Source organism: Aptenodytes patagonicus, chromosome 2, assembly GCF_965638725.1.
Source record: "Aptenodytes patagonicus chromosome 2, bAptPat1.pri.cur, whole genome shotgun sequence".
In the NCBI taxonomy this organism is placed as follows: Eukaryota; Metazoa; Chordata; class Aves; order Sphenisciformes; family Spheniscidae; genus Aptenodytes; species Aptenodytes patagonicus.
In genome coordinates, this window is record NC_134950.1 from 137,162,814 (window position 1) to 137,184,227 (window position 21,414).

The 21,414-nt window shown below is 39.1% G+C and overlaps 1 protein-coding gene and 1 long non-coding RNA gene across 4 annotated transcripts in view; one reads left to right on the plus strand and one right to left on the minus strand.

Annotated features, from left to right (window-relative positions):
- The first annotated feature begins 674 nt into the window (after positions 1-674).
- Positions 675-4,392, plus strand: LOC143157011 (uncharacterized). The gene is made up of 3 exons (XR_012994725.1): positions 675-746; positions 1,771-1,905; positions 3,079-4,392. It is a non-coding gene; the product is annotated as an uncharacterized LOC143157011 (long non-coding RNA).
- Positions 4,002-21,414, minus strand: part of ITGB8 (integrin subunit beta 8) — a 51,404-nt gene continuing 33,991 nt past the window's right edge. For 2 of the 3 annotated variants that reach the window (XM_076331366.1, XM_076331364.1), the window contains exons 9-15: positions 20,789-20,923; positions 17,395-17,800; positions 14,904-15,129; positions 13,163-13,266; positions 11,878-12,041; positions 4,374-4,499; positions 4,002-4,117 (exon numbers count right to left, since the gene is read on the minus strand). In XM_076331366.1, the coding sequence (XP_076187481.1) occupies positions 4,064-4,117; positions 4,374-4,499; positions 11,878-12,041; positions 13,163-13,266; positions 14,904-15,129; positions 17,395-17,800; positions 20,789-20,923 (1,215 nt within the window). In that variant the 3' untranslated portion in view covers positions 4,002-4,063. Of the gene's footprint in view, positions 4,118-4,373; positions 4,500-6,707; positions 11,785-11,877; positions 12,042-13,162; positions 13,267-14,903; positions 15,130-17,394; positions 17,801-20,788; positions 20,924-21,414 lie in introns of those variants that run through there. The other variant, XM_076331365.1, reaches the window with a different exon arrangement.

The following is a 21,414-nucleotide window of genomic DNA, read 5'->3' on the forward strand; positions in this document are numbered from 1 at the left end:
CAGAGCTAAACATGGTAGGACGGTAATTCAGTATAAGACCTCTGTTAAGGAGAAAGACATGAAAAATCTGTATCCAATGAAGTCACACAAATGCTAGGAAGTATTATAAAAGGAATAGGAAGAGGCTCACATCAGTATGTCCCTATGTAAATAGGTGTTTCATCTACATTTTGTATCTTGAAAATACCTCTACTCCCTCATCCTTAAGGAAGGAAAGGAGGATGCCGGTGATGGGAGAGGATCAGAAAAGGGCAGCAAAAATGATCAAAGATAAGGAAAGGCTTCAGTATAAAGAATGACCATGTATGCTTGGACTCTGCAGTCTGTGAAAGGTGACTTGGGGAGATGTGACAAGTTCAACAGAAGAGAGTGGCTGGGGCTCAGTGTCCGCTCTGTTTGAATGCAGGAGCTATGGGCCACCAAGCAAAGTGCTGGGTTCAAAACAAAAGGAAGCAGTTCTTCATGCAGCAGTTCCAACCTCGGTGGATTTTTTTTTTTTAAAGTAAGTTCAATGGCACATACCTGAAAGTGAGGGTTACTGATTAAACAAACTAATCAGATGTAGGAAATTACCTAAGCTGAAAAATGATTGGAGGCTGGGGGAAACTCAGGGAAGTAATATACACTTGGAGTGTGCTTACGCTTGTCACTGCAGCTCCTCTGCACTGTTGGAGACAGCTACACCGGGCTAGACGGACTCTAGGTCCGAAAAAATCTGGCTATTCTCATGGGGACTGGTAGAAAAAGTAAGTACTCTTGTCAGAACATGGTTCTGGTGCTGTGAGAGCGCTCGTCACTTCTGTATCCCTGGGGTAAGGAAGGCACAGTGCCGCTCACCTTCCCTGTGAATACTGTAAATGAAATCCTATTTTAATGTCTTGTAGGGAGGCACCCTGGGGAAGTGAAGTATCTGAAAAGTGTCACTCCAAGGGACATCTCAAAAAGATTCTAATTTCAAAAAAAGAGTTTCTTCAAGCAAGTCCCTCATACAATAATCCTTAGAATTAGCAAGATTTTGGGTATGCTATACTGGTAACTTCAGGAGTAGCTGTGTATAAATTGACTATAAATTTTATATCCAATTAAATTTCAATAACCCAGGTGATGTAATCATAGCAAAATTATAATACTGTCTTCTTTGCCAAAGCTTGCTCAAGATTAACAATTCCCTTATCTTGCTGGTTCAAAGGACATTGCAGACTTCACTTTGTTGGCAAGCACCTGCATTGGCCTAGAGAAGCAGTAGTAACTGGGCACTAACCAAGTAGGGAGTAAAATTTGGCAAGGTAAAAGCACTTGAATTCCATATGAACTAGGTCATCAAATGTATCAAATAGCTTAAATAATAGCAATTAAACTCAGTAACACACGTTCCTTCAAGACATTTCAAGTGACGTTGACAGCCATTTGTTTTCCTGGGTAGTACAGGAATTTACAGTGAATTATGCGTTGCATTATTTTCAGGTAGTTCAAACTATTTTTTTTGGTGAGTGAAAAGGGATAAATAGAAAAGGTAAGAATACTCTACAATAGTTGCTTGTGTAAATTCAGGGAATTGCAGAAGATTCAGGGAAACCTGGATTAAGTCACTGTGGTTAGTGATGCAAATACTGGATGTGATCCAAGGGGGAACATCAGCTAAGACAATAAATAAAGCTTGTTATGTTTTGGCTTGCCAAACAGGTCCTGTAATGTAACATTTTCTTCAAAGAAGGAATATAACACCTGTTACTTTGACATTCCTAATCTGTTATATATCTGATCTCAAAGGGGACCTTATGGACTTGATATTCAAAGATGCTCAGCGTGTTCACTCCTAACATGGTCTTCAGCTGAACTGCAAGGGCCCGGCAATTTCACAGAATTGAACGTTGGACAAAATTGTTGAAACCAAAGTTATCTTTGGTGGGTTTTTTTGTTTTGTTTTGTTTTGTTTTTTTCTCTGGAAATTAATCTACTTGGCTTTCATTTTAGGCAGCATGAAACACTCTGTCTGTCATATGACAATAAATCTTCCTTCTGAGAATGCCACTTTTTTTGGTTTGCAAAATGATCTGACACATTATCTTTTCTTTCTTTTGACCTAATGATTCTTTCCTTTTTAAAAAGCAAGACCTCACTTTCAAAGGCATGAGGAATAAATTGGCTAAAAAAATATTAATTTATTATTTTTAACATCATGATTAGAACCTATTCATGAAACAAGAATCCCTGTGTAAGGTGCTGTGTCTGTCTTCCATGATTTAGGTTTAAAGTGCAAGGCAGCAACCAAAAAAGATAAAAGTGCAAAGGCTGAAGGAGATGAACATTGGGGAACACTTCAAGTCATGGTTTCAACACGATAGCAGCCTAGCCATTAACAGAAACTGGGATATGTATAGGAATTTTTAAAGGAAGATCCTGCTATGCATGAGAAATTAGGGGAGGGATCCCATTTTAAATGTGTACAAAAAAGGTATGTGAGACTATATCTGTATATAGTGTACATGTATTTACATAGTACATGTATTTATATAGTTTGGTCTGACAGGCTATTAGGCAATCAGAGATGGACTTCTTGATGCTGAAGAAAAGTTAATTTGGATGGAGTATGCAGACACACACACACAAATGTATACATGAAGAAATATTTACAAATAATAAAAATTGCCATCAGAATGGTGGTACTGGAAGGGAAATGTATCTCTGGGTTCAGAAGCTGTGAGGGTATCAGATTTAAAGGTTACAGCAGGAGAACCCCTGCAGGTATCTGAGGAGTGGATAGTTCACCAAGAAATAGCCCTGACTTCTTAACATTGGAAAGGAGCAGAGGAATGTGACTGCATCTGACCAGGTTCGGAGATGCTTTGTTTAGCTTTGCACTACAGACTTTAACTTGTTCCTGTCTGCCCCCAAAATAAAAAAGCTCTCCTCATCAGCTGTTCACTGATGAAGCCCTCTGATTCAGTGTCTGCAATTTTCAAAGAAGGCACAGTGAGGAAAATTTTCTCTGATAGCCCAATTTAGATATGGAGAGAGGCACAAGAAGCTGAGAAAGACACAAAGTATTTATTTTAGCTGGCTTTTTTTTTTGCACAGGAGCCTGGGCGCAGCTGCAGAATGATTCAAGGACAGGAGCCAAACCACAAGCTGTACACCTTAAAGACTGCTGAAGACAAAGATAATCTAGGTAGAGAGCACCACGTCTAAGTTGTAGAAGCCTTTAAAATTCCTGCTTTGTCTAAAGCAGAGTAAAGCGAAGGTGTGTCTAAAAACTCTGTGGAAAACCCATCCCCTGACATGTCCCCGGTCTTCTCAGCAGTTCAGCCGTGTATCTTACAGCCTCGGTGATGCTTTCAGAATGGATGTGTTAATGCTATGGTCAAAGGCTAAAGAGTCAGAAAGCGGTTTGTGGGAGAGGCTGCTCCTGTGAGCAGCTTTGAGAGCAGAGGAACCCCACTCAGGAACAGGTCCTGGGCTCTCCAGATTGCCGAGGCATAAACAAGAGGCTTAGGATGAGGCTTAGGGCCCCAAAAGGGGGAGTTGGCAAGCTGCAAAGCTGAAAGAAATACATCACATGCCCTGATTTCAATAAGCATACGTGACATAACTTGGCAATATTATGCTTTTGTGGTTAATCATTTAGTTTTATCAGCTTACATATACATCATCTTTATTAAACAGTAACTGTCCTTCATGAATCATGCAGTTCAAGGCCAAGAAAATAATCAGAGGCCATATTATGCTCTGGGCTGAGTAGGTGATAGAATGGTTTGCAAAAAGTAAGACACTGCTTTCTGCCACCCACCACTGTTTCCCTGGGATGAGGGGCCAGGAGATGATAATGTCGGGGCTTCTTTAGTGCTAATAAATCAAACTGGCAGCCTATGTCTGGGTAACATGAATTCCGTCCAGTCCAACCCAACTTGGACCACCCCAAGACTGCCAAGCAGAAGATGAGCAGCCAGAAGCCCCCGCACCACACTGACAGTACCTGTGCCCTAAACACAGCTTCAGACCATTGGGGTTTCTGTAAAACTAGACTTTTTATTTAATTCATACAATGCATTTAAACTGTTTGGTTTTAAACCCAGGGTAGCAGGAATGTATTTCCAAGGTTCTTGTCTTTGTTGTAGACCTGAAAGCAGAAGAAACCACTCACTTTTCAGATTAACTCCTTACTGGTTAAAATCAGTCTGTTAACAGAGTTTTTATTCTTAATTCTAATTATTGCTTTTTGGTTGTCATCATGCATATTCAGATCTTCACTCAAACCAGCTGTCCCTAATGCTGAACTGTCCTCCTCCCATCCTCTCTGTATGTTGGATCAAACTCTGCACCGACCACAAAGGGAATCATGCAGGGAGAGAAATTCTGTAATAGCGTGCACCTACATGACTGGTGTCAAAAAAGTGGCTGAAATCAGGATCTCTTTCCTCCTCCGGCTTTAGAGGCTGTAACTTAGGTTTCTTTCCTCTTTGGAGAGACTGAGCAGCAAGCCTTTTTCTTGTCAATGGTATCTGCAACAAAATAGCAGTTGCGTTACATTAGGGCCAAATTAGGGCACTGTTGTGCCCTCACCGACAACTTCGTGGATGTGAATAAAAATTGGCTAAATACAATGCCACTAGTGTAAAAAATCCTATCTGTCATTATCTGGACATTTTAAGGTATATAGCCATGATTTAGTTGCTGGATTTCAGGACACAGGAAGAAAGACAGCCTTCATACAGATCACTTACCATCATTCCACAACATACAGGGTATGCAACACAGCTCGGTGCCAGGATCACTGTCTATAGGCGACTTAAGTGTTAACACTAACCTTAGTTTCAAGATTACTATCAAATGGCAAAATGAAGCCCTTTGTCTGTAGCTCAAGTTATATGCTTAAATTATATGTCTGAAATTCAGATCCGGGTTTGTGTTTACTCTGAGTTGGTGACAACATTAATGTTCCCTCAATAAAGAGCTTTCACAGAAAATGTGTATTTCTCAGTTTGTAGGACTGGTTGCACGTGCTTGCTCTGTGTGTCAGTGAAGGCTGATGACTCCTGCCTCTGTGAAGGAAATTTCTCAGCCTCAATCTCATCAGGCATATATTGGGATTATGTTCCTTGCTTTGATAGAAGAAGCAACAAAGATGAACAGATTGTCCTTGTGATACTGACTTACTTTTCTTTCTAGTTTTGCTGTACACCTTTTCCCAGGTTTTTCTGTTGTATTGTGAAGTCCTGGACACTAAGTGACGTGATGACTGAGCATATACCAGTTGTCATTTGATTCTAGCTCTCTCATCCCCAGAGCAAAAACTGGATCATGTTAGAAGCGTGAACAGCTGGTTTTACCAGTGATGTCTGTCAGGTGTCCTAGTGCCACAGCTGGCTCTTACTGAGGCATCATGGTCTGACAGCACAAATTTTGAATGTCCTTACACTCAGCACGTCTGAAGTCCTTTTCATGAGAAATTTCGTGGCATTGTGCAAAGCAAAGGCTATTATTGATTTCTGCTCGAGAACAGAACGTGTGTCACCTTCCCAATCTAGCGATGCGTTTTCACCAGTACTCATAAAGCAACCGAAGCCTGCAGTGAGTGGCATAGATGAGGCATCTGCGGAGATCAGCTCCTCTACCACCCAACACAGCAAAGCAGAAGAAAGGCTATCGTAACCACCTATCAACCTATAGAGTATATTTCTACAAGAAATATCTTCTTGTCCCCTACAAAGTGCTAACACCTCCTGGTGCATTCACGTTTCAGTCGGGTTGGGCAAGGTAAACCAGCTGCACCTCCAAACTGCTAACTGCTATCATGTTCCTTCCCACCTTCTCAAAGTTCATCCTGAACGTGCGTTCATCTGTTTGCCTACATCTGATAAACACGGTATTCTTCATATTTTATCTCTCCTGACACAGTATTATTCCATTTAAAAATGACTGTAATCATATGCTTCCCTTTGCAGACATTTGTGCACCTTAATGAAAGTGCTTTGTATTTTTAAAAGGAGGCGAGCATCTCTTCCTTAACTTATCACAGACGTATTAAACATTAAAAATATGAAAAATCCATATGGATTAAATATAGATTTTATTTTTTAGAGAGCAAGTACAATGATGTTGCATTAAAATAATGCTATGTCATAGTTGTTACAGCTCTGATAGAAAAATAAACATCTCAATATACTACAGTGTCAACTCATTAATAAATATCAAAATAGAAGTTAGTAGTCAACTGAAATTAATAAACAGCTATAAAAGTATACTATTTTAAATAATAAAATATTCAGTATATTTCCAGACAAACAAAAGTAGTGATTTAAAAGTATCATTTAAAATGTAAAATGAACAGTAAGAAGTTATAGATTTATTTAAAACCTCTTCCCTTACTAACATTCTCTATGCATAAAGACTAGAGAAACATTATTTATCTGTATATACTTTTTTACAAAAGGTAGTATATGTTAAATAGAAAGTTAAAAACTGTAGTATTCTTAATAGCTGTCACACCATTGCTAAATAAGACTCTTTAAAGTAGCTTTATTTTTTGAAGCAGTAGTAGGTAAAAGTGAAGAAGATGTTAGCACAGTGAATTCATCCAACACTAATGCCTTCCCAAAAGAATCTTTCATCTTTCAACATCTCCCTTCAAAATATAACTGAAACAGCCCAAACACAATATAGGTATCAGGATGAAATGTTAGGATTTGGGTAGAAGCCATTATTTTAACAAATGCCAGACTTTTTTTTTTTTTTTAATAAGTAGGTACCTATTTTTTTTTTTTAAGAGTGTGTGCAGAAAAGGAAACAAAGAGAACACGCAATCCAGAGCAGCATTTCTAGAGCTTAAGAATCTACTGATTTTAGGTTTTTTCTTTTTCTCCCCCCCCCTCCCCCGAAAGGCCAACCGTTCTGAGCTGGCTTGCACTCAGTGAAACCCCACTGATTTGGCTCGCTATAGAAATGCATTCACGCTGGCTAATTTTAACCTTTTTTCCCTCTCCATGAATTTCAATTCTCTGTAAGATCCATGAGATGTCTGTGCACCAGAGCAGTGTCAAGATCATTAAAAAGTAGTGTTCTTCTTAACTACTGCTCCATTTCTGCTTAGCAAATAAATCTTTCCCCTGTCTTGCAAATGGACAGCCAAAACACTGGCACTACGCTTCACTCATAGAGCAGAGAAAGTGTCACCCAGCACTGACTCAGCACGAATGCCTCTGTGAGAAGTGCCCTTGCCCAGCTACAGCTTACATTCCTTAAGGCTGGCTGGTGGAGATCCTGGGGCTGGTGGGAAGTCAATGGGCAGATGCCCAAAGACTTCCCAGAAGCTTTAGTGGAGGTCTGCAGCATCCAGGTTTACAGTACGTACTGGCACAGGCGGTCTCTTGCTATGTTACACGCAAACACTTTTTGATGAGTAAAGATGCGAAAAGCCTGCGCTGCTGAGGATAGCGTGTGGCCACGCACCTAGGACAGAAACTGTACCACCTCTGCCAAGCCAACCTACTTTGAAGAGGCCTCCTGCCCTGACAGATGAAGTGTGGTCTCACAGCACCATCTCTGTAGGGAAGCTGTAGGATCATTCCCAGTTCTGGGAACTGTAGGACACATTGCGCCTGCTGAGGATGCCATACCTCTACAAGTCCCTGCACAGGCAGCAGTTCCCTTGCATCTCTCTGCCCTGGGCATCGCTAGGCCTTATGGCTACTTTAGGACTAAGGGTTGCTTGAAGCTGCTTCACACGTTCCTTCCCACAGTTTGCAACACATGTACATTTAGGTATGCACACTAAGCAGGAAACAAATATATGTGATCAGACTGGGAAAATAATTTTTTCCACTGCAGTCTGAAGAATACTTTACATAGCAGGTTTTCATGACACCATAGCGAGGAAAAAATAAATCCAGTTGAAAATAATGGATAAAATGTAAACTATGCCTATACAAACGTCCTTCCTTTTTAAGGTTCACTTTCAACATTCCTTGTGAACGTAAGGGAATTTCAGCTGGGCACAATGAAAATTCCTTGCATACCATGTGCACGTTTTCTGGATGAAACAGCTATTTTCCCACACACTTCTGCAGCAATATTATTAACATACTCATGATGCTTGGAAATGACCAATTCATAGTATTTCTTCATTTTAGAGTCTTTAAAAAAAATCTGAAGTAAAATGCATGCTTTTTAATTGCATAAACATGTAATTTCTGAAATGTTAGACAAATAACCCGTTAAAGGTTCAAAAAAGTGGGATTAGAATTTGAAAATTATACATATGGATTTTAACATTAACAAATCTGCTGTGAAAAGTCATGCACATGCTCTGTTTGTGGGAGCAAATCTAAAAACAACTCCCAAAACCAATGATGAGATGCAACAGTATCTGCCGGTATATTTTTGGGTATAGGCATGCAGTCAAATTATTTGATTTTTTTTTTTCATTTTTTGAAGAAGCCTAGTATAAGAAGTTTTATTTAAGAAGTTTGGAACGTTCTATTCTGAGGCTAGGTATTTTTTCCCCTATTTTTACGAGCATCTTTGATGCACAATACGTTGAAAACTAATATGAACTAATTTGTCTTCAATATCTCCCATATTAAGCACTATAGGAAGCAGAGTCCTTCTGCAATCGCTGAGGAAATTCCTTGTGAATTACAGGCTGCTTTCTCATTTAAGGTCATGTGCTGAGGGAACACAGCTCCCTAAATAGTGAGGCTTTTGTTGGGCTATTCATCTCCTGCAGCAGCTCTTCTGAAAAACATGGTCAAAGGCAGAGGGAAACAAGTACCAAGCAAAGCCAGAGTTTCTCATGGATAGATTCCATCCCTAGAAACAAAGCCTCCTCCCAAGAATCCTGCCCTGTATAAGCTCCCCATGGGCCTTCTAAAAGCCTTGACCTGTCACATTAGCAGCAGCTTATTCTTTTTCACTAGCCTCCTCCACAATACAGCAAAACCATGAGGGAGATGCAAAAAAGCTTTTTTTTCTTTTTTTTTCTTAAAAAACTTTTTTTTTTTTTTAATATGCTGTTTTTTAACCTCAGGACAGCAAGCAGCTTACAGTGCAATTTGTCCTGTGAGCCTGCTCAATTTGACCAGAGCATTTTAAACATTCAGGCAGGTGTCTGATAAGGAAATACTGGCCGTGCCCCTTCACAGGCAGCACTGCAGAAGAAAAGTAGTAGCAGTGTGATGTGTGTGGAAGGTGGGTGTTACAGCTCAAATCCTTCTCCCACGAAGAACCCAGCTCCATTGTCCTCTATCCACATAATTTAATTCCTTCTAACAGTGAAAAGTAATTTCTAAAGAAAAAACATTAGCTATCACGTCAGCAAATGCTTTCAGGGCCATTATGAGAAATACATCTGAGGAATCTTTTTGCTAAAAAAAAAAATAAAAATTATCACACTGTTTAAAGAACATAATCACATCTTTTGTTATATACTCAGATTTTCTGTTGAGCTTTTAAATTTGTTTCATTTTGTTAAGTGAAAGATACCCAGAGACTTTGTTTCTTACTCGCTTAAAAATACTAACGAATTGTGACAAGGCCAACAGCAGGTAAACCTTTATCGATGTTTTATCTTAATCCCACTGAAACCAATGGTTTGGAATCTGTTAATTTACATAGGAGGAAAATGGTTCTATGTGTTTTAAAAGAAAATGGAAGTTTAAGGTATACTTGATAGATTACAGAATTAATCTATAATTAAGATATTACAATGAAGCTATCACTAAAATCGGGGTCAGTGTAAGGAACCCCCCTTTTCTTTAAATAAGACACTTTTACCTGTATGGTAGAAAGCTCAGGGACTCCTTTGAAGACTGCTTTAGAAACATTTAATAGTCCAGTTTACATTTCTTTTTTAAACAAGCCCTAAAACCTAAAGCTTTTATGACAATTTAATGGAAAGCCCACTTTCTCTATATTATTTTTCTTGATCCCTCACTTGATCCACGACCCAATAAATTAATTGTGAACACTCTCATAACGTCATTTGTTCTGCATCCCGCCTTCCTTTCACATGTATACTCCTCAGATTTCAGTAGGAATTTGCAGAAGAAATACAGAATAGGAAATATGAATATATACTAATTTCTAAACCCTGCATATAAAGAAGTCCTGCTTTGTTTCTGTAACTCTTATCTATGACCAGTACAGACCAATATTTAGTTATCAGTAATTAATGTTGCTAAAATGATACACTGCATACTCTCTTCTGAGATGATTTTTTTTTTTTACCAGCAAGATTTTAGTGCATTAGAGGTTGATCAGATTTTCGTAGGGTTTTGGCAGCATAAAGTTAGTAAATCAGACTGTTGGCTGACTCTTCCAACTAGCATATAACAATAACAAGCCTTCTACCACTAAAGCCGGGTTCAGGGGTAAGAAAATGCTTCTGCTTGACCCTGTAGCTCAAATTCTGCTCTCAGATAAGCTCATATTGGTCCCACTGTGCTTAGAAGAGAGTTTTGCCCATTTCTGAAGGCAGAATTTGATCCCACATTTATGAAGTCGATGAATGTGTTCTCTTGAGAAAAAGACTCCTGTTTTCCTCACCTTCTTCCAAATTGCAGGTTCTTTCCCACATCACACTGGACACATTTCTCAATGCACAGTCACAAAAATTGAAGTGGTTACGTAAGGATTCACGAAATCTAATCCTGTCAACTAATTTACATAGGAAAAAAGAGCACGTGTGTAAAATCAGACTTAGGTCTGACATCATACAAAAAGAACAAAGCCCTTATTTGGCAAAACACTGACATGTAGCTAGCAAAACAAACACAGCTCTGCTGTAATTTATCTGCTTGCAATGGAGCTGATGCTGCTGACTCGAAAGGTGAAGTCAGCCGGCAGCGATCATCATGTAGACTATGCTGTCGGACAGAGGAACTCTCTCGTTTTCTGTAGCCACTCAGTTTCCAAATACCTTAAAATTCATATATAAATTTTTATGTTGAAACAAGTAAAAAAGCTAAAAATTACTCTTTCTCAGATATAAATTATCTTTAAGTGACGTCATAACGTATAAAAAACTATATATATAAAATTTATCTCTGTGTGTGTGCACGCATGTGTGTGTATACACACACAACTATACATCCACACCAGTAATTAAGCACTCATTTAATCCAGTCATTTTTATTAAGTAATGAGGAGAAGCTAAGAGGCTAAAGGAGACAAATCAGTGGAATTTAGTCAACTGAGAGAACTATAAAAGTACCGTTTACTCTATTTAAGAGCGTTTGAACAGTTTTATCTATTGCTATAATATACAGCAATGTTAATATTTCAGTCACAGCTTTTGTCCATTCCCACAGAGCACATCAGTACTAGCTACATGTAGAGTGAGATCAGTGCTTTGTCAGACCGGTTCATTTCTACATTCTAGGCCATAACTAAATAAATTAGAATATGCTAAAGTGCTACATCAACACTAATGTTTCTGAACAGTAGTAACGCACATTTCTCTTTCAAAAATAAAAAAAATACAGCAGCTATAGTCTCAAACATAGTCACATGACGTGAATATGCTTACATGTCACTCAGTTACAGTATTCAACAAAACGCACGACACAAAACCATACGGCAACAGTCAAGACTCCGACAGAGTACAAAAGGTAACTTTTAAAAAGTCGAGCATGACGGAAATAGACATTTGCAGAAAACACACTGTCTTCAGAATTCACACTTGAAAGTTTCGTTTAATCGTAACTTGCTGATGTCGATATTTATTTCCTCTGGTTTGTCACGTCTGTACGTTACTGTTCTTGTACAAACAGTAGGCAAAAACATCTTATCCTTGAAGGAGAAGATACAATTTTTATCAACGATTTGCTAACTTTTATGTGCAAGAAAAAGATTACTGAATATGATGGCTTTGAAATCAATTACCTTCTTTGTTGCAGATACTCTGTAATCAGCTGAAGATTTAACTTTATTGCTACTCCCCTGCAGAATTATCTGCCTGATGATAAGGACAACAAGCAACCCGATCAGAAAGGTAACTATAAAGATTATGGAAAAGACTCTAAAGTAGCTTCGTCCAGAGAAACATTCTGCAACGAAAGGAAAACACAAGTGTAAAGCCTAACGTATGGAATAGGCACATCCCTCAAACGCAGTCATATCTACATAGTAATGTCACGTAAATGTAACATGAGCCTGATAAAAGTTAAGGGAAAATAACTTTAAGGAAGTTAAGGGGAAAAGTTGCCATATGCAAGCTTTTAAAGCGGGGTATATCACAAAAGGCAATTCCAATTAAGATCCACTGTAGAAAAACAGTGAAACTATTATTCTTTTAATCTACAGAACTAAGACTCAGGCTTCATTGTGTTGGCCACCGTAAATTCTCTGTAAGCCGGTGAGCTTATAGCTGAAATAGAGAGGATGAAAAGTTAGAGATGTATGGGGCCAAGACAGTTTAAACTTCACAAGATTACAGTGCAGATCATTGGCAAAATACGAAAGAAAATGTGGTTTCTTGAATTTTTGTCCAGTGCTCTCCTCACTGGTAAACCTCTCTCACGCAGCAAGCTTTCCTTTAATTAATACTAAAGTTATGAGAAAAGTATTCAGTTAGTTTTCTCATTTATGAACAACTGTAAGATAAAAGACGTGCAAAAATGTGAAGTGACAAAAGGTAACCATTTACCTGCATTTTTGTTGCAGCGTAGACTGATTAAGCTTTATGAGATTTTATTAAAAAAAATAATTTATTCTTCCACAGCCCTCATAACTGTGCAGTTTTTTGTACTTGAAAGGAACATTTAAACATTACTGAACGTGAGGTAAGCATTCTTCTTCATTCTCCTCGTTTCTGGTAATGTCAAATAATGTAAGCATATCCATAGTAATAAAATATACAGATGCCATAACAGATTCTTATAAATATTTCTTTAAGCGTTGCTCACGCAGGATTCATTATTATTAGATGTGACTTCTCAAGGAGCTGGGAAATCTGATTTAGCAATCCTTGCCAATCACATTTCCTGTTATTATTTATCTTTTACTTTCCCTGAAGCTACGAGTGATTTTTCCCTTTTTCCTGCTTTCTTTCTCTGTTATTGTAATAGTATGACACACTTTTGAAAGACATTGTATCAGTGGTGAATTCAATTATTAATCCCAACAGATTTTCATCTCTTATTAAAATTACCTAGAAAATGTTACATACCTGGAGTTTGGTCAATGTAATGCAGCAGGTAAGCGCATGAGGTCGTGCACTGGTCAAGTTTAGCTTGAGATGCATTGTTAGAATGATGGCACTGAACACAATTCCTGTAAAGTAAAAATGTAATTAAAAACCCGTGTCTTTCTCTGCACTCCTCTTAAAGAGATTGTATCACCAGGCTGACGTATCGCTTGCACATAATGCTTTCCTGATGTTAGTAAAAACATTGCGACATTTATTTATTTTTTTCTGAAATGTGATGCCTCTCAGCATTTTATCCCTGTGATGCTTCTCAGAACCAACTAGTCAGAAGTTGTAAAGTAAAACATGTCTTTGGCTTCGAGCCACCTTCATCCGGCCCCTGCTCTGCATTTTGTGATGTGCTCTTTTCAGGGGGTGTAGCTAAGGGTCCAGCACCCTTTCTTCAGCTGTCAGCCTCCAGTTCAGTTCCAGTCTGTCTTATCTATCAATCTCATTGGGATACACGCTGGGACTGAAGGGAAGAGATAGGTGTAGAAAGCACAGCTTTGTTAATAATTTTTTGGATGTTATGTTAAGACAAAGCCACGCAAGGTCCCGCTGCTGGGCAGTTCAGAGGGTCAGCAGCACAGTGGGAGGCAGCGCTGTCAGTCTTGCCATCTTCACTTTATAGCCTTGCAGAAGACGGACATCACAAGTGATCCTGAAAAAGCCCTGACTGAATTTTTAATGAAGCTATGCCATCTTCTGAATTTATTAAAGGCACGCTTTTCACAGTGACTTTGAACAAGTGTAAGCCAGCAAGGCTACCTGCATTTTATCTAGTGAAGTCTTAGCAGTCACCTTTTCAGACATGGCCCAGCTTGTCTCTCCAGTATATTCGCCAGATGAGCTATAATTCAAATGGATACGAATAAACAACAATTCTGTCTTGATGACAATTCCCTTTCCAACTAAAGGCTGATCTCTCACCCTCTTGGCCACAGTGGGATGCAGAAGATTACACGTGCTGACGGGAGGGTGTAGAAGAGCCGTGCCCAAAGACAGGGCTTCATTGACTCTTTAAGCCAGCGCCAGCCAGTGTACCACTGACAGCTTGGTCTAGCTTCTCTCCTCCTTGGGCTGCTCATTTCCACCTCCACACTGTCCCTTCCTTTACATGGGTAAGGAAAAATGGCATGCTTTAAAACTAGCACAGCAAAGGCCAAGTGGTTTAAAACTGAGTAACGGAGAATGTTGTTCTCTAGGTAAGACCAGCTCTGCTCTGCTGACCAATGGCAGTGATAACGCACAGGTACCGCTCTTGTTCCACGCCTCCTTCTTTCAGCTGAGAAGCACGAGGAGTGCGCAAAAACAAATTTGGACAATATTGTTAGACTTGGTGGCATTAAAGAGAAGGATCTACTGTCCATTTTAAAACTCCAAATTTATAGGCTTTATTTCCTACCCAGAAGATTTCATACGAAGAACCATCTTTTAATAAATATATGAAAAAAAAGATACTCATAGGACACACCTCCTTTGACTTCAGAAAGCTGAAAGTTGGACACAGACTGGTGAACACAGATACGGACACGCAATTCTCTTAATTGCCAGTGTGAACCCCTCAGCTACTTAGAGAAAAGTCTCAAGTATGAATTGTTTCGATTTCCTACAATCTAATTATCTAAGAAATATAGCACACAATAATATAGCCAAGCAGAAATATTTCTCCTTGTTTCAAGACTACAGAGTTAAAAAGTAAAGTCTAGCACAAGAAACGTACCAGTTTTCTTCACAGGCTTTGTTACAAGTAGGGCAATATTCACACAAACGGCCAAAGCTTCTTGGATCTGTGCACTCACACTTTCCACATACACATTTTCCTCTTCCACTGCAAATCTGGCCCTTTGAATTCAGGCAGTGCTTTGCTGATTGTAACGAGCACTGGCAACGGTCACCTTCCCAGCCAGCAAAGCATCTGCATTTACCAGCTTCACATTCACCATTACCTAGAACATCAGATAGCCTTGAGTCATATGCTTTTATGAAAACATAGAAAGTCAATTTTTATATGCATACGTTTGTATTGCTGGTGCTTTACATTTAAGAGAGCTAATTTAGACCTTGGTTTGCTAATTAGTTTTTAAGTTAACTATTTGGGCTGAAATTACCAGCATGATACATATTTATGGCTGCTGTTTGCTGTTAAGTTGAGCAAAAGCTGCTACCTTGATGTCATCCTAAAACGTTTTACTAGAATTTTCCCTGTTGCCTTTGATCAAAGCAGTGGGGATTAAAAATTACACAACGACCAGGAAAACAGTCTTCAGGCAAACTAAACAAACTTCTCTTTAGCAAGAAAGCATTCAATTCAAATAAACAGCAAGATTCAGTGGAGGAAGGAGTATCAAGTTCATATGCACAGGCCAGGTTGTTTTTTTTCTCTTTTCTTTTCAAAGCATGCATGATAGCACTGCTTTTCTGCCTTTCTAAAGGACAGATGACTGAGCTGGACAGGTGGGTATGCTGTGCTTATGAACTGTAGGTTGTTTAATAAGAACTTAAAAGGCACAGCCTCAAGGATTCGAAGGCTATGAAGAACCTCTGGTGGCCTTTACAATTTTCCAGGCAAAGCAGTGGGAGCTTTAGGGCAAAATCCATATGTTTTCCATGTTGTAGCACATTTAGGCAGCTGTACAACCGACATGCTGATAATGTTTAGTCACATTTTTACAGCGTGGGAAAGCACCTTTAGGAAATATAGAAATAGAGAGCGCATAAAGCACGGGCAGATCTCATGAGGTCTCCTCAACTATGCCTCGGCAGTACGTAAATTCCACACAAACTGTGATGGCCCTCTTGTGCTCCAGGGATCCACGGAGCAGCTGCAGGGAGACAGTCCCATCTAACAGATGGGATCCCCTAAATGGGAGTGAGGCCAAGGTATAGGCTGCCCCTTTTTTCACCTGGGCTGGGCAAAATGGAGTGGGGAAGGGGATCATAGGACATCTCAGAGCAGGGCTCTGCACTGGAAAATATCCCACGAAGAGGCACGCTGCTGAGCCATGGCCCCAGGTGGCAGGTTCCCCTTGTGGTACCCTAGGGCAGGAATCCATCACATGTGACAATCTCCAACATCTCTTAGACAAAGATCTCCTTGCCTCCTCTGCTGACCAGGGCACCACATCTCAGGCCTTAGGAGCATATAAGTTTGAAAGGTCTGCTTATGTTAGGAAATAGTAAATTTGCAAAGTTGGTTGGGGGTAGGGAGGAAGAGTGAGAAGATGAACTGTAATTCTTTGTGTTGGAATGAAGTATTTAAAGGATTAGGTAACATTATTTCTCTTCGTTTTATGTAAAGTTCACAGTCACCAGCAGAGCGAAACCAAAGTAACTCTACTAAAATCCATAGTATTACTCTAAATTTATCCAACTGCGGTCAAAAAAATTGGTCCCTCAATTCACTCATTGAAATGAAAGGATGCAGGACAGCAGTATGGATTTTAAAATATTTAATTACTTCTGAGGAGAGAAAAAAATATTCTGGTAGAGATACAGTAATGATACTGATTGATTCAATCCTATTTTTCCTTAATAACTCTAACTTAAAAGTAGAGTTTTGTATTTTGTTCATATGCAATTTTCATTTGCATGCTTTCTTTAAAAAAACATAAAGTAGGCCACAAAAAGAATAATTTCTAACCACTGTCCCTGTTTATGTTTCACTTCCACTCTACTTTTTGGAGCAGGTGTTCCGAACAGTGTTAGCATATATATCAGTATTTGAAATCAAGTGTCACTGCATCTCTGACAAGACTGATTTAGGGTGTTAGAAAATCAGAACCTCACTGGAAGTTATGATTCCTCCTAATCTCTTAGTGTCTCATATTCCCATTAGACTGAAATGTATCAACTTACTTTCTCGAATAATGTTACTGTTTTATCCAAGATATTCAGTATCAATACCTCTGAAGAAGTTTGAGATTTAAATCTAAAAATAGTTAAACTTAGAAAAAACTCAATAAATCCCCTAAAAAGCAGTGCTGAAGTTTAGAAGACAGCGCATACCTCTGTGGTGAAGAAAGCCCAGGAGCGTGAATTCCTACCAGGCTGTTCAGGACATTTCACACACTAATTCTGCACACACATTCTTGTACTTGACAGCCTTATATCATTGTTTTCAGCTGCATCATGTATATAAGCTTCAGAAAACAAAACCAAACCAAACAAAACCCAAACAAAAACAAAACACAGACATAAACTCTGCAGCTTACCAGAACATAAGTTCCCCTGGTGATACGGGCAGGAAAAATCATCCATTTCACAGTACTTGCCATACACCTTGCCTAGCTTGTTTTTGTAGCAGAAACATTTTCCACCTATGCAATTTCCTTGACCACTGCAGATGGGCTGGCCCTGGTGTCGTCTGCACCTCTCAGAAGGAAGCGTATCTCTATTAGAGCTACAATTATTGTCACTGCAATGGGACTGTTTGCCATCAGAAAAAGTTTCATCAGCCCATACTCTTTTGTGCCTTGCACTGTCTCCATACTGACAGGCACAGCTTTTCTGCACGTTAATGATGGCGGTTTCATTGAAACCAATAGGCTTAAGTATTGCATATTTTCTTCCTCCAGTTGTATCACATCCTTTCATTGTAACTGATACATTGAAAAGTACCTAAGAAGAAATAAAGACAGATTTTACATCATTATTATTTCCTATAAATTGCTTAAAATTTTTAAAACATAAAGCAGAATCTTACATTGCATATGAATGTACACTAGCTAATAGTAAGATACACAGTGGCCATTTGTCAAATATGATATATGAGTAATGATAGGCATCACAAATACAGTTAAAATCCTAACAATAGAAGATTGACAGCAGTCTACTTTTCATGTTAAAAAAGCATAGTTGCAGAAGACAAGTTTAATACAAGTTAAATAGTAATAGAATTACCATCATCATCCTCCTGATCTTCTTTAATGTGTACATTGTTATATTATAGACATACTCAGATGAGAACTGGGACTAGACTGAGGAAGGCAATACACAAACAGAAACAGAGATACTCTTCATAAAAACAACCTATAATGACTGTTCTTGCTGCAGAAATGGTCTGTGCAAATATAAACTACACAGGTTTTTTGGATGGCCCTATCTACTCCTACTAAAACACAGAAATGGCTCACACCTTAGTATCAGCTTCTTTCTCCCAATTCCTACAATGGGGATGGAGCAAGACAGTCTTGCTGCTCTTGCTGTGGTCCTGGGCAGACCAAGTGCTGCTTTAGAGTGGACCTAGTGCCTAGCTCCTGGCCGTGTCATGGCCATCACCACCATGCCCCAGGTCCTCACCCCGGTAATGCTCATTGCAGCAGCAGCCCCCGTGGCTTTCCAGAGTCCTGGCACAGGACCCTGGTTCATTTTGGTGATTAGGTGACTGCCATAGGGTTTGCATCAACCACTACCAAAACTCTTTGACAGCTCCGGCATCTGTGATACTTTCACTGGACAGCAATCTTGTATTTCACAATTGTTTTTTGGGGTTTTTTTGACTGGTAGGCTTCTGACAGGTTATTCTCACTAAGGCTATTTAGCCTGCTGACAGAAAACAACTCTTCCTCGCCTCCTCACAGAGGAAATATAACCAAGAGGAAAAGGCGAGAAAGGAGCCCAAGAGAAGCAAATACCTTTACTCTTTACCACCAAAGAACAAAGATTTCCAAATCAAAAAAAAAAAAGAGAAAACCTAACAAGCTGATTACATACAAGGTTGAAACTACCCGCAAAGACTAAGACCATTCATTTCTCATCGCTGTCTCCCGCTCCCGCTGCGCCCCCATATGAGAACAGCTGAGCCCTTGGGGACAATGGTGGCTTTGTGGCGAGTGGGGCTGCGTCTGCCTACACGGACAACAGGAGAAGAATGCTGTGCAGAAGCATGTGCTTCTTAATGTCGTATTGAGGGGGCACACAGGCTTTGTCTCACCCTTTGCTTTTCTTCTTCTTGCTTCTTAAATGCGCCACTACACACATAACCCCTCAGTTGCCTACACTCTCCGTGCATGAGACTTCTTCCCTTCGGTTACGAGGCAAAAGTGTGGCTACGCACTAATTAATTCATACAGCAGGTGCGTATCACATGGGGAGGACAAGCTGCAGCTAGAGAATGTGCTTTTTACTCAACACAGAATCCTGCTAGAGAACATCATCTTCACGTACAACACACTACTGGAGGAATGGCAGGGAGATGGGAGGGAAGGGCAAATCATGTCTTGCATACGAATTGTGAAATTTGATGGGTCTGAACACAGCAGCAGAAAGATTAAACATATTGTGACTAAATAATTACAACACTGTGAACACTGACACTCACTAATAGCCAAAGTTAGTTTTGCACCCTGAAGAGGCCGTAGGATTCTTCCAGAATAGAATACGCTTTGTGTTTTGGTAAGAAAAGGAAGGAAGAAGGATTAGACAATGAAAGGAATGTGAGAATTAAGGAAAAGCATTTTGCCTGTAAACAAATACTAAAAGGAGGATTTACAGTTAAAATAAATTAATCTCTTGAGGATGGCTCATTTTCAACAGCAGTAGAGGTTTAGGACCACATGCAATCTTTTACAATCAACGGGCTTGGCTTTTTATTAAAAAGAAACAGATATAAATATTTTTCTTTTCATTAAACAGAATGAATTCCAGCCCTATTTCTTACGACATGCACAGGGAACAACACTGGAGAAGAGATGAATTAAGAAGAAAAACATAGCAAATCTCCCTTAAACTGTAGAAGATAATCAGCAGCAAGTCATGCAGACAAAATTCAGAAGAGCATAAAATACATCTAAATTAATGTATTTAAAATTCACACATTCAATCTACTGACTTGTTTTGCTATTCCTACACACAGACACAAGTAAAAATCACACCAGCTGAGATGTATGTACATGTCAAGAAGGAAAGAACTCCTTGACCCCGCTCTCCAGAAACACAGACCTCTTCCTGGCAAGCTAAATGAATTACTCTACTAGTCCAAGCAATTAAATAAATATATCAAGGCACAGAGAAGTTGTTCTGGGAAGAAAACCATGTTCTTTTTATTAGCCAGACATCTTCCCCCACATTTTCACGGTGCATGATCCTCCAGTTTTATAATCTGTTTCATTCAGTAGGTGGCACTGATCTAAACAGGGACAAATAATTTTATTAATTTGATTTATAAAATAAACTAATTATCCACAACCCTGAGTGTGCATGAAGACTACTAGAGCAAGGAGAGGGAAAGGTGGTGTCTTGTACAGACCCAAGGAACACGAATTCCAGTGACTCTTTTCCACCGAGTGATTATCTTTCAACCTCTTTACGTACAGATTTCATCACAATGAACATGGCCATTGTGCCCAGTGGAGGACAAAGAAGGAGAGTTTTAATGGACGTTAGCTTTCAGGAAAATCTTTGAGCCTTAGTTCCATGAGATTAGTGAGAATTAAAATAAGATTCAGGAAAAATAAAACCAGACAATAATAGAGAGTCTGTGATCATTAATCACATAAATCCATTTTCAGTTTAAGTAAATCCCTAGAGGATTTCACACCATTGAAACCCAACCAAACAGAAAAATAAGTATTTCAGTTCCTTGAAGAACGAAAACTATCAACATACTTCTTCATTATATCCCACATTTTTACATCCTTCCATGCCAGTTTTTTTACTTCCATCAGGACAGATTGCAGTGATATTGAAATGAAGACCTTGGATCTGGTTATCCACTTGAATTTTCACTTCAGAGATTAGTTTCTGTAACCAGAAAACAAGTTTTAGTCGCTTTGCATCTCTACATATAACATGCATTAGTGACTAACACCAAGTACGGCTACTATGTCTGACTAAAAATGAAGAAAGCTTGTCTGTGTGAATAAAGGAATGAATTAAAGTATTGTTTCCCATACAAAGACCCGATTACATTCCAAATATACACAGCCAGTGAACTGGTAACTGTGATAAAGAGGATTACGTTTTCCAGATAAAAACGTTTTCAGCTTTTCTAAAATGGTTTTGAGACTGTATTTTTGGCAATTTGAAAATCTATTCTAACAACCGTGACAACAAAAACTGCTTATTGTTTGACAGACTACACTGCCTTTTAGCCACACATTTAAAATAAAACAGTAAACATACATACAATTATTGCTATCCGGCAGAAAAGGTTCCTAATTGACTTGACACTTTATAAACTTCTGATATTTTGCATCTGTCTTGGAAAAGTTTTTTCTGAACAAACCTTAGGG